At 38.9% G+C, this 14305-nt stretch overlaps 1 protein-coding gene across 2 annotated transcripts in view; it reads right to left on the reverse strand.

Moving 5' to 3' along the window:
* Nucleotides 1-673: 673 nt before the first annotated feature.
* Nucleotides 674-14305, reverse strand: part of LOC124367011 (steroid receptor seven-up, isoforms B/C) — a 156367-nt gene continuing 142735 nt past the window's right edge. For both annotated transcript variants that reach the window (XM_046823684.1, XM_046823683.1), the window contains one exon: nucleotides 674-3640. In XM_046823684.1, coding sequence (XP_046679640.1) covers nucleotides 3366-3640 — 275 coding nt within the window. In that variant the 3' untranslated portion in view covers nucleotides 674-3365. The remainder of the gene's footprint in view (nucleotides 3641-14305) is intronic.

Below are 14305 nucleotides of genomic sequence, written 5' to 3' on the forward strand. Positions count from 1 at the left end.
CTTCCAAGTATCTACGTACTTGCAGTTTTAACTTTCTTTAAAAATAACTCCTATTTTTTGCAGAAAATACCTTTAACCATCAGTATAATATGTGTTCACCAATATTTGAGAGTTGTGTGCAACCAATTTGATTCAAGATGATGAACGGGTTCTCCACCTGCAGATTAGGCAGTGAGTGTCTGCCAATATCTCCATCTTATTTTAGTACATGACTTCTTTTGTATAAAATTACGTTATTACCAAAACAAATGACCGGATAAATAACGTTGATATACTATCACGAAAATTAAAGCTTCAAGACATATAAAACAACGTTTTACCTTTCAAAAGAAGGTAAAATTACAAAACTTGGTTACAACAAAGTCAATAGAGTTTCTCCTTGAGTCAAGAGGAAGTATAGTTGCGTCAAAGTAAGTGTCATATACATTTGTGTTGATAAACGTGCTCACCATTGCTAACATTTAACTGCAGTCCATAACAGTTATCCATAGAGCAATTTTATCTCAGGAAGTGTTTGAAGAGAGAATAACATTAACTGTGCTCTGACTTCTCTTACTTACAAAGATTTACTGACTACAGGGGAATGGCTACACTTCGACGTGCGGTCAGACAGTCACAGACGACGGCAACATTATTTTACACTGGAAGAGGAAAGTCAATAAAACAAAACTTCTCGTTTTTATAGAAATTTTATACACAGTTTGTCAGTTCCTCGATCTGTACATAGGAAATAAAATTGTATTGGACATCATACAAACATATTTTGTTAAACACAAAATTCGGTGGTTTAAAAGAGAATTTTATATTTAAAACTATACAATATATATTCATCATCTATACACTAATAATTCATGGTTTTCTTCCGTCAACTGTTCAATGTGGACATTTGCTTATTAGTTTGAATGGAAATATAAGCGTAAATTAATACATACATGTATATTGAAAACCCGAAACACAATTTCGTACGTAAACACATGTTTCACAATTGTCCAACTTCGTTGTAAATACCTGCTTGTCACTGTGATGTCAACATATGCCGTTGCACAGTTGCATTCTAAAACGTAAATACATTCTTCTAATAAGTTTGCTGACAAAAGGCAAACATAAAAATACCTAATATGGTTTTCCAGATTGAAAACAGTACAATAAAACAAGGTAAAACTACTCGTAAAATATCCCTATTTTATTTCGTTGTTTATTTTCACTATTCATTTTAACCTAAAAAAGTGTAAAATTCCGATACAGCTCATCTTTCCAATGTCGAAATGAGTTTTAATATATGCACAGTATTATATAATGCAACAGTACTTATAACAGAAACTAATAAAACAGAATGCTAATGAAACATAATTTAATTGTTTGAATATTACCAATAGACGAACTACAGTAACTAAACCTACTGAGAGTTTATACATACAAGCAAATGCCACACTGATAGCCCACATTGGCGTACTTGGTATATAACGTTATTGCTATCAACGGGTCGCAATTTGAGCAATAAATAAAAAGTAACATCTACAATATAAGCCACAACAAATATAATATATACAAGACTGGTACACGGTCAATGTATACTATACAAATAAATCTGCCTCCGTGTGTATAAGATAACAGCATTGTTCTTTAGACGCTTTTGCTTTGTTTCTTAAAGCTAATGTATGTATCATATATTTTCCGCTCAGAGAAGGCGGCTAGGAGATTAGGCAGAGATTACGCATGCGCACTGGAAGGCTCTTCACGATTCACTGACTGGTCCCTATATCTGCTGGACTCACAAAAATACTGCACAATGCAATATATAAACATTTTATTTTTCCTACGATTTTTATTTCATTAAGTGACTTAAAATTTAAATTGTGTTGTTGAAACAGGCATCACTGGTGTCTATTAGTTTTTAATTTTAAATGTTTAATGTGGTATTACAATGGGAAATAGTTATCTTTGTTTATATGCAGTCTTACTTTTTAATAAAATTTAAAATATGAATAAATAGACATTAAATATATAATATAATAACAGTTTATATATTATGACGGACTATATTTTGCTGGTCAGTGATCACTTAAATGAACGATCCCAGTTATCGAAAATTACTTGCCAGCGAGCAAAAATATCCACCTAATATTCTAGCCGTCTTTCTTGACTTGATTAATTGATAAATTCGCATGTGATTTGTTACAATGCTTTCGAAGACACAAAGTAAATTTTAAAGGTTGTAATTTTTGAAAAGTTAAAATATTTGAAAGTTTTTTGACAGAACATTGAATCCTAGTGGTTATTTAGATTTTGTACATACCATAAGTTACAATGATATTTGTTTTTGACATTCGGTTAACATACACCTACTAAATTTGCTCTAGCAATATGAAGTAGGTGAATGTTGGCGAAAAGCGCGAAAGATCAATGCTGCTACCGACTGTAAAGCACACGACTATACCTGTAATCTCGAGAAGTTTACCTAAGAGTAAGAAATGCAAATACGCTCGACGGGCGCTAGCGCTATGTACAGACAGCTACGCTATGTACACGGCAGACGGTACAGCAACTTAACCTAATTATCGTCTACAGCTATCACAAGTGTTAACGTAACATTGCCTAAGTCGTCGCCATTGTCCAAACCAGCTCCGTCCCAAATGGTTATCGGACGTCCATTTGTTCGATAAGTTTGAATTCAACAAATAAGCTCAAGTGATGAATCTGGACGTGTCGGATTGCGATTATTGTAGTAGTTCTATTGCAGGAGTTATAGAATCAACTTGGGCGCTTCCTAATGTTTCACGATTTTTTTGTCCGTCACGAAAAGATCTTACATGAGCGGTATTGTATTAAAAGAAGTAAGTCTGATGTTAATCAAAATGTTCAAAAAAGGTAATACGAATTGAATTATTTTTCACTTGTCAGGTTTACGCTGTTATTAAGGCTAACTTGAATTTTATAGATTTATTGTTCTGAGTCAACCGTATCTAGTTTACAGGTAACATTTCCTAACTTCTGATCAAATCAGTTTCGGGGGGTTGGGGCTGGTTACGAGTGGACAAGACCACGAGATTCGTGCTGCCGGATCCAACAAGCCGATGTTGACTACACTCTCGCGTGTAGTTAGCAAACCGACCGCTTGGGGCGCGACTATCACCGCGAGCGCGGACCCCATTGGTCGTTTCTCTACACGTCGTGTGTAGTGCAGGGATCGGCCGCCAGGAGCGCACCTACTCCGCGTGTAGTAGACTGGCCGACCGCTAGGGGCGCGTCTATCGTTCGCTAACGCGGATCCCACGAGCCCGCTCTTCTACACACCGCGTGTAGTCTGCGGGCCGGCCGCCAGAGCGCGTCTATCAGGTGCTGGCGAGCTGACGCCAGACGCTGTGTCACATCGAGTTCATGTAGGGCCAGCTGAAACTGCTGCCGCTGAGCAGCATGTCCCGGATGAGAGTCTCGATCGGGGTCTTCCCCACGAGACGCACGAAGAACAGCTGCTCTATGACTTGGCTGCTGACGGTGCGCAGAGAAGGCAGGCGCAGCAGAAGTTTGCCGAAGCGGATGGGTTGGTTGGGGTATTGAGTCCGGCAGTATTCTTCCAGGGCGCACTGAGACTTCTCCTGTAGACTCTCTATGTGTGACACGTCCGACAACCCGCAGGCATCTGGAACAATAGCGGAACTTGTTACTGTTGACATGCTTAACCGTGCTCAGCACAATACAGGGTTTGTTTAATCAATCATTTAAATATTGTAACCTTAGTTATTAATATTGTTTTATACAGTACTTCTATATAAACAAACGTAAGAATGCATTTTCTTTTGTTGCCAACGAGCCCATTGTCCACTTTACCTGTACAATACTATACTCGTGTGTTACCAATGTTCTGAATATTCAATAAATGCGATTGAGGGTATATTGAAATTGTGGATAAAAACGAGCTCTTCATATCATCGTAATAAGCAATCTAAATAAGATATGAAGGCGAGATCACAAAAAAATTGTATGGCCTCAAGCTGAGCCATTAAGAATTAACTCAACATTTTCAGCTGAAAAGTGAGTTGGTGGTCCGGTTTACCGGGTACTGTCCAAAATTACATTGGCTATGTTGTGTTGTGTTCTCTGCTTGAAAATCGTGCTAGGAGCAAAATACAAATATGTGGTCCAGTTTTTCATAACTCCATTTCCATCAACCAAAATAAATCTATGAATCGTGTTTTTACATTTGTAACAAAAGAGGTTATTTTCAGTGTCCAAAACTTAGGGATCACCATTGACTTTTACATTTACTAATTTGTGAAATTTCTTTCTATTGAACGTGATCACTTGATTTGAGAGCGACCGGTTTCAATGTACTGTTATCCGAGTCACAGACGCAGGAATCCACCCGGGCTTGTCGGATATTTACGACGCTTAGGCAGAAACCTTGGGCACGACATAATCATCTGGAATTGGCCGATAACTTTCAAACTCGATTATTGGCTAAATCAGCAGGTGCCATTCGTTCTGAAAGAATGTTGAAGGCAGCAAATCCAAATAGAAAGCTGGACTTCGTGCCCGGGGCTTTCGAATCGGTGAGATATGAATATTCCAGCTATATACCTTCCCGTTCGTAATTACACCATCAGACGTGGACAGCTTTCACAGCCCGGGGAGCGGCCCAGGACGCGGGGATGTGCGGGAGTAAGTTCTGCTGTTGTAACGTAAGGGGCGGAAAATAATGTTAAAGGAAACCAGAATTATAGAACTAGTCATGGCTTTTGACACATGCTTGTACTAATGCATAGCTTTTGTCATAGTATACCATTCTAAGAAATAGAATATTTATTATATTAAAATTGAGATTTTCCGTAGCATATTAATATAATTGTATTATTAGTTGTGGTGGAAAAAGATTTTTTAAATAATTTTTAATTATTTAAATATTTTATTAACTTTAAATGGCTCTTTCCTTAAAACTCTCTGAAAATTGTTTCGAAGCACACAATTTTCAATTACGTTAAAGACATACCTGATGGATTGTATTTGAAATTTGTATCGGATAACTCTGAACTCACACACACGTTTTGAAAAGTCAATGACGCACTGTTTACGATCTATAATCTCCGCAAGAATAACGAGACGCAATCTCTTCAACATGCAAACGGGTATAACCGGTAAGTGTCCCATTAATAGAGAGTGACAGAACGAAACTACGGGAACAGCAACGGAGCGAGCACACAACCTTGCGGCATTCCACGAAGCCATTACTCCGGCATCCGATTGGGAATAGGATCTTTAGCATTTTTAACAGATTCTGCTCGGTCCGTGACAATAGTTCATGCTCGGCCGAGCCGCTCTCCGGTATTATGCTGGAATGCCGTAAAAAACTAGCGCATGCATTTCGAGTGTCCGACCTCTATTACCGTCTAGTCCCAAGGACGATTCGCTGTTTGGCTTAATTCCGAGTGGCACCGGCGTCCGCCCGGCGGTCTGCCGTCTCCAGCGCCCGGTCTGGGTTTGGACAATGGTGCGGTAATTTGCATGTCCTCTTCCAGACTTTGAGGAGCCAGGAACAGAACCAACACCTCACGGGAGGTTCTCATACATTCAGCAATTTATCGGATAAGAATCCGAAAAAAAGAAAAAGGAAAAGATTAATAGGTTGGATCACATTTTTGGTTCTAATAAACATTGGTTTAATCTGTTTTTAGCATCATCATTATCATGGTTAAAATTAGCTGATATTGTATGGATAAAGTAACTCAATATTCAATTAACTAGCTTTAATAGACTAGTATACAAGATACATACAGATTAATGTATCTCGGATGTGAAACAAAATTAAGTAGAAATCAGCGAAGAAGCGAAGTTTCCACTCAGACTTCAGCACTCTTCGTTCCATCATAACTCGATCAGGAGAGTTATTATTTTAATGATTCCACAAACCAACCCTTGCCGCCGCCGCGCCGCCGCTACCGCATCGCGCTGTTTTTGTACCAGGTAAAGTTTGCCAGTTGATGAATTAAACATCAACTCGCTTCTTTAATCAGCTGCTTAAGTAATTTGCCATTGTTGTTAAAAAGCTGCCAAAGAGTAAGAAGTTCCATTCGCGGAAACAAACTGAAAATAAAAGTTTCTTAATTATGAGTTCGTTACAGCGGCCGAGACAACGCTGATTACACGAGTCCGTGTTTTCTTTCTGATGCAAAACAGGATTATTTAGGCCATATCTTCGAATTGTGTTGCGATTTAGGAATACATAAGGATTAACCTAAAAAGACCTAGAAATAGAGAATGAATTGTCTCAGCCATAATTCAATACCATCACTTAAACTATTAAATAACGAGGGGAGACTGTTTAAAATGACATGACGCTGAAATACGTGTTTTAACGCACAAGTCTCTTATGGGAGCTAAGTTCTGGATAACTTTGCTTCTCAGGCAGGCTGACTAAACCTCCTGGCAGAAGGAATAAAATGTGGTAGAGCTACTGGTGCTGCAAAAGGTTACGTGATCATTGCCGACCATATTTCCTACACGTTGGCGGTTGAGTTGTAAGAAGTTATTGTTCTTGGTACCAGGCCTTTTCCTAACATTTTTTCTCAAAATTCCACCTTCTTATCCTATTTCCATTTATGCTATAGATAATGTAAAAATAAAAGTTGAAGCGTTTAACTCAAAAACGTCAACTGTATAAAGACTTTTCATGTATGACTTCATTGAATAGTTTTCCACAGTTCTCAAGATTTTTACATAGTCTAGAAATTACTCAAACGTAGTAACGGGATGACTTTTAGTTCCAGGTTTTGTTGTTTATTGGTTAGGGAGATCGTTTTTATCTCCCTGAAAGTAGTTTTACAATCATAGTTTATAGCAGCTCAAGGTATGAAGTTTTAATTTGTCATAAATTCAAATTATGGAGTTAGTGCAGCAGAATCATGCTCTAAATTATTCTAATAATTTAGTCTTAGTGCAAGTAATAAGTTGCTGAAAAATACAAAATACGGTTTCATAACAATATACATTGAAGTAAAATGTTAAGGGAATTTACATAAAAATTAATACTTGACGGGGCAATAAAGTCTTCCCACAATCACAAAAAGTTTATTTCCTCGTGTATTACAATTGGTTAAATATGAAGAAGAAAATACACGTTGTCTCTTAAAATAAATACAATTTGTAATTGACGTAAATACAATTGCACAAAAACTGTAAGGGTTAAAAAACACGGTATGATACATTTTGTCTTTCTGGAGTTGGTTTAATGTATTTACATGGATAGGTTTTTCCTTACACAGTTTTACATGAATTTCTGCATCTAAGTTTTAAAATAGCTACCTTTGTCAAACAGCGAATGGGAATTTCATTTCACACTATTATAAATGGACAAACTGTAAGTGGAATCTATACACTACCTAATAGTTTTAGTAAAAATACTTTTCCGTGTGAAAACACAAACAGTTGGCGAAAATTTAAGCGATCAAACTGTGCATTATACACCATGTAATGTATGTTTTTATCTAAAAAGAAGGCACACACACTTTGTATAAGAATAGTGATAGGTTTCTCTCGTTCAGTACGATGTTGGTATTATGTAAGTAAGATCTTTTGACGTAAAACCAACTATTCTCATAATATATTTTATTACTCAGTTATGGATTGAAAGTCTCTTGAGGATAAGATAAAGGTTCAGTAAGCAAGTGTCAGAAAACGTGTTTGAAGCCCAAAGACCAAAGATCAAGTTATCGGGTGCCCTCTCTGTTCGAGGTCAGAGGTCGGGACGCTGATAGCCACTAATTAGTGCACGAATACAAAACAAACTTACATCATTCTTCAGCTTTTTTACAAACTAAATCAAACCCACGTCAGTTTGAAATTTTCATTGGAAGTTTCCCTGTACTGCAATTTAAAACATTTCTCAAAGTGAGATGATGGCCAAAAAGTAGACTGTGATGTAAGAATAGTTTTAGTTAGAAGCGCCCATCAAGAGTTAGGCCCGCTCGGCGCCTGGAGGTCTACTTAATTACCGAACGCGGTCTTCCACAGGGGTCCGATTTGGCCCACTGATGTTCCGTTCCTCATTGCTATTCATCCATTATTACTGCGAGCGCATTTCGTACAGGATTTACTGGCCATTGTTGGCGTGGGAATGACTTCAGTGGACATCTACTAATAGATATCACGAGAAAATTTAGAAAGTAAAAAAAGAAACGTATTATTATTATTTATACCACTTTTAATTGCATCACCTTATTACCTTATAGGCATATTTCCTTATTGTTATTATATATTTAAATCTATACATTATTGCTGTATATTTATGGATACTAAGTTTATTTTTTGTAATTGAACATATTAAAGTTCATTAAATAATGTAGCTGAAATGGGTTGTAAATCGTTGTTAGTTTTAAACTTTCCAATTTTTTCAGTAGCACCAACAAGAGTATTAGCGTTAGTGAATTGTTAAAGTTAGTTTAGTGCTCATAGATTAAGTTATAAACATATTCACTTACATAAAGTAAGCATAATTATACTTAAGCAGTTCCTAAAATTTAGTGTGGTTTCGAAAATAATAAGTTATAGGATTTCATTATTAATTGTTCTTATTATGCTAGGTTTGTCCATAGCCTTTGTTGCAGATATTACATACATTAATAGTGCACCTATACTCTATACTCGTAGATTATCTTGTAATATAGTAGTGATTGAAACAATAGACCCTACTACATATAGGACTGTATTTAGTATGCTACCTTTTTTTAATAGGAAAGGAACAAACAGAATTTCACGAATCACACAACAGATGAGTGTATCGATGGTGATGGCTATGAGCTGGAGTATAGTGTTATCAAGACAACAATCGCAGTCCCGCAGTATGTAGACAAGTGCTACTCAGAGACGAGCAAGACGACGACTAACATCGCATCCCCTCTTCTAATTATTCCAACTTCTCCCCCGTCGAAATTAATTTCTCAACGTCCTCCCTCCCCATAAAGGTCAGTCCGCGACAAAAGACATGTCCCTAATATAAATCAACGCAAGCTGTGGTTTTTAATAATAAAGAGCATGTCGGGGTGTTGGTGGTGAGGAGTGGGGGAGGGGGTGCCGAATTGTTGCCAAACCACGGCTGTATTAGCCCCCGTCCAATTAATGGGCGTCGATTGCATTTTTGGCCGAAACGTGTATCGCGTCATCGCCGCCCGGTTTTCACCTCCACTTTCATCGATGTTAAATTTTCAATCGCGCTCTGCAACGAAGTTAAAGCGGCGGAAATAAAACACGATGTCATTTTTGTGACTGAACGATGAACTCGGCGCTCTGATGCCGCTCTCTGTGACACGTGGGCTGTGACGCACTGCCGGGCTGGGGCGCGTGATCCACTACCGTACTATCGGGAACTATATGATAACGTTTTGTATTCATATAAAAACTTAAACCTTCTAGCTTCATTAACAGAATTATAACTGTAATAGCTAAAACATTTCCAAGTGTGTAAAATACAAAGCTTCACTAGACGCCTTTTTTAATCTGCCATTAACATTATTGAATGTAATGTTAGTAAAAGGACACTCATACATAACTCGGCAACATTGCTGAAAACGTGTAGTAAGAAATGTTACCATCGGTATTCACAAGAGATGGTAAACTGTTTAGTGGATTTAGTATAGTTCTTATTAAGCATGATTAAAGAATGTTGCGTGGGATCTGACTTATTACTCCTTTCTGGATTCGAAACGTCAGATCACCGGTCTCTCACACTTTGAAATATTTCTTCTGAGGACAACTCGGTGTGACGTCCTCTGATTCTGACGGTAGAGGATCCCCACCTCGCGAACAATGTCCTCGGTCCTCGATTCCCGATCCAAGATGGCGCTCGCCGATAATGATTCGTCGCTTATCGGCGTCGCAAATCGCAAATGTGATGCAGATTGGGGCAATGGCGGCGGCGTCGACGTGGAAATTGCTTTCCCGCGCAATCATATTTCCCAGCGACCACGTGACCCGGGGAGAACTTTCGGCGGGAAACCGTCGGGAACTCCCACAGAGGGCGTAATTCGATTGGCGCGATTGGCCGTTGTTAATGGAGCTTGCAAAATAGTAACTACACTCGGGTCGTTCTGACTCGACTCCTGGAGATTACACTCGTGGTAACTCTGAGAGATGCCATTTACACATTTTACGCCCTTAACTGGTCGGCCCATTTGTTGCCAGTTTATGGGCGTATCACTGTGTCTGCAATGTTGTACATTTTACCTTCCAATCACCTTCCCCTGTGAGTGAGGAACTATACAAGATATAAGGAGCAGCTTCTACTTTGTGAATAGAAAGTATCCCAGAAAACATTTTATCCTCTTCATGAGTAATTTTAGTTCTATCATTAGGAATTTTTTAAAGAGTATGTACAATAGTTGTAGGGAAAGGTAAATATATTAGCCCATTCAGCCAAAGATGGTAGGAAACTGACTTACTATCGTCGAAGACGTGATTACGGGGAAGAAGTGAATGTGGACCGATGCTAATCTCTAAAACACGATGTGAGAAACTGTATGTATTTACCAGCCAGTTTTCCTCACAATTTGCACAACCCAAAGTTTTTTAAATATCTTGGACGGCAAAACCCGATAAAGAAACTACTTAAATAACTACTTACGAAGATCAAATCTGAAACTACTCAATTTACTCAAAACCTTTTAACTAGGGAGTGTTCATAATGTCAACGCAATAGTATGATTCGCAAATATAAGCAGCCATAAATACAATAATACTGTCTCATTCCTAACAACTACGTAAGTTCTTGGAATAAGAAAAAATAAATTCTGACGAAATGTGCCACAGGTAATGATGACGGTTTACATGTTTTTCCTTTCAGACCAGAAATATCGAAGGACTGTCCCATGCCATCAAAAGTTTTGTGACAAATAGACAAATTGAGACCTGAACATTGAGAGATAAATACTGGTGATTCACAATTGTTACAACTTACGAACATTTAATAGGCAGAATTAATTAGTTTGTCTTACAATCCTACCTTGTGATAACTAACGCCAAAACAACTGTACTTCTTTGCCAAAATTGTTGCACAAAAAAAGAACTACCTAAAAGTTCAACTCCCCGCTGGACACGATTCTTCACGCGACGCTGTGTGATGATATTAATACACTTATCACCTCTTAACCTCGCAACAAAAGCAGGGCAACTTGTTAAATCTGTTTATTGTAACCCGTGGCGTGGTGAGGGGGTGGTGGGGGAGGGGGAGAGTTGAAAGTGAAGACAGCCACAAATCGCGGCGGAGATAAAACATCAGGAAATGAATCGCGAGGCCGGGGGGGGGAGGGGGACAAGAGGGTGTTTTTTGGGGCCGGCCGCAAATTGTATTAGCAGTGAGGTCTACTGAGATAGCATTGAGCCCGGGGGTCGCCGGGTCGCGTATGAATAGACCCACCATATCGTTTGTTGCGCTTTCAACAGTGACGTCATACTCGACGTGTGCGTGAGGTGTTGAACAACTCTACAGGATATTCACTGTCAATTTAAGTCATGTAGAGAATTAAAAATATACATTGAAATTTGCCAATGCACCAGGTCAACACAACTGACACTAACAATAACCAACATACACGATATTTCACAGGCCATCCACACCCAATCTATTTGTGATGGTGGCGTGTCTTAAGTTACGACACAAATACAAATAAACAGGACTAACCAACATTTAGGATTGTTACTGCTCAAATCCATATAAGAAAAAACTCGTATTTCCAAAGCTTTTTTACATTGATCGTATACGACAAGTCCTATACAAGGTCGAAATGGATATAATAATTTGCTAATATGTACGTATATTAAACTTACGGTTTTATTTATTTTCACTTGAGGAAGAGACCAGATACTAATTTTCGAAACGTTAGTTTTCAGTTACTGATACGCTTGACGATTACAAAGGTTTCATTGTTTAAGTCAAGTGTCATGATGGTTTTTGATTAATCATCTATTGCTAAACCTATCAAACAACTTGTAGTCATTATTCGAATAAGTCATGCTGTAGAAGTACAAGGAACGGTTTTGTTATATAATAATTTGTTATATTAGTACGCGCTATCCCGCTGTTCACGAACAAGTGGCCGACAGAGAGAGGGAAGCGTGGGCCAAGGAGTTGAGAGCTGTTATCAGGTGTCAATCTGTACAAGTGCCCTCTGCAGGAAGCGAGGAAGCGGATCTTGTGAAGCCCTTGAGACGTGAAATGAGTACCTTATCTCAGGGCTCATTTGCTGCCCTGGAGTAAGATCACACGGCCTAGAGCGGCTTCGGTCTTAGACAATCCACGTGGGGAGTCACCTCTGGGAACTGGCAATACTTATACTGTAGTTTAGTGTCCAGGAATCTAGACAAACGCTCCTTGAGTGGAATTTGCTATCTAGTTGTGTGTCTACACCTTAGTTTTCTAAATAACACAACTTCAATGGCTCATTGGTTTGTCTACTGCGACTTTTAACTTGCTTTAAGTTCTGTCGAATTGAATAGAACAATTAAATGGAATTGATTTAAACAAAAATGCCCCTTCCAGCACAAGGCCATATACAATTTTAAATATATTAAAATAAATTAAAATTGTGTTAAGCCAATAAACTCAATAAATATAATATTAAAGTACTAAATCTTAATTAACGCTTAAGTTTTTTAGTCTTCCGCACTTCTACTTAAATCGGTATGGACTGCCGCAAGAATTGATCTTGAATCTACTTTACTTGATTCGTGTTTTTAAACGTTTTCCATAATATTTTGAACCCACAACTCACCACTCATCAATATAATATTTATTTATAATAAATTGGACAAGGTCAATCTTTCGACTAATTACTTGTTTAAATGAAAATACGTCAAAGTTAATTTATAATTTTGAGCCATAATGCGATCAAGACTCACTCTCTTTTTGAAGTTGGGGGGTGGGGGGAGGGGGGTAAAAAACAAATAATTTCACCAAAATCTAAATTAGATTTTTCCAAAGTCTTATTACTTTCTCATGTATGAGGAATAGTATGTAGGAATTATTTCCTCAACGAAGATCTCAACTGCATCTGACCTTCAGAGTATGTACGTTGCTTTGTCCCTCGAGAAGTTGGCTGCAAATAACGACAGAGAGAAATGATGTAAATCATCTGATTACGTCACCAGCGTGTCATCTGCAGCCAGTCATTTAGCTAGTTACGCGCCGGCGATAGATTGATGGCTGTCGCAGCCGATGCTGTCTTATGCGGCTATACTTGTATAACGCTGGAGTCATCCCGACGCGACGTTGGAAATATCTGCATGCCTTTACACCTGGTGTCATGCTGGACTCTGTGTGCGGCTATACTTGTATAACGCAGGAGTCATGTCGACACTGGAAATATTTGCATGCCTTTACACCTGGTGTCATGCTGGACTCTGTGTGCGGCTATACTTGTACAATGCAGGAGTCATGTCGACACTGGAAATATTTGCATGCCTTTACACCTGGTGTCATGCTGGACTCTGTGTGCGGCTATACTTGTACAATGCAGGAGTCATGTCGACACTGGAAATATTTGCATGCCTTTACACCTGGTGTCATGCTGGACTCTGTGTGCGGCTATACTTGTATAACGCAGGAGTCATGTCGACACTGGAAATATTTGCATGCCTTTACACCTGGTGTCATGCTGGACTCTGTGTGCGGCTATACTTGTATAACGCAGGAGTCATGTCGACACTGGAAATATTTGCATGCCTTTACACCTGGTGTCATGCTGGACTCTGTGTGCGGCTATACTTGTACAATGCAGGAGTCATGTCGACACTGGAAATATTTGCATGCCTTTACACCTGGTGTCATGCTGGACTCTGTGTGCGGCTATACTTGTACAATGCAGGAGTCATGTCGACACTGGAAATATTTGCATGCCTTTACACCTGGTGTCATGCTGGACTCTGTGTGCGGCTATACTTGTACAATGCAGGAGTCATGTCGACACTGGAAATATTTGCATGCCTTTACACCTGGTGTCATGCTGGACTCTGTGTGCGGCTATACTTGTACAATGCAGGAGTCATGTCGACACTGGAAATATTTGCATGCCTTTACACCTGGTGTCATGCTGGACTCTGTGTGCGGCTATACTTGTATAACGCAGGAGTCATCTCGACGCTGGAAATATTTGCATGCCTTTACACCTGGTGTCATGCTGGACTCTGTGTGCGGCTATACTTGTATAACGCAGGAGTCATGTCGACACTGGAAATATTTGCATGCCTTTACACCTGGTGTCATGCTGGACTCTGTGTGCGGCTATACTTGTATAACGCAGGAGTCATCTCGACGCTGGAAATA

Source organism: Homalodisca vitripennis, chromosome 7, assembly GCF_021130785.1.
Source record: "Homalodisca vitripennis isolate AUS2020 chromosome 7, UT_GWSS_2.1, whole genome shotgun sequence".
Classification (NCBI taxonomy): Eukaryota; Metazoa; Arthropoda; class Insecta; order Hemiptera; family Cicadellidae; genus Homalodisca; species Homalodisca vitripennis.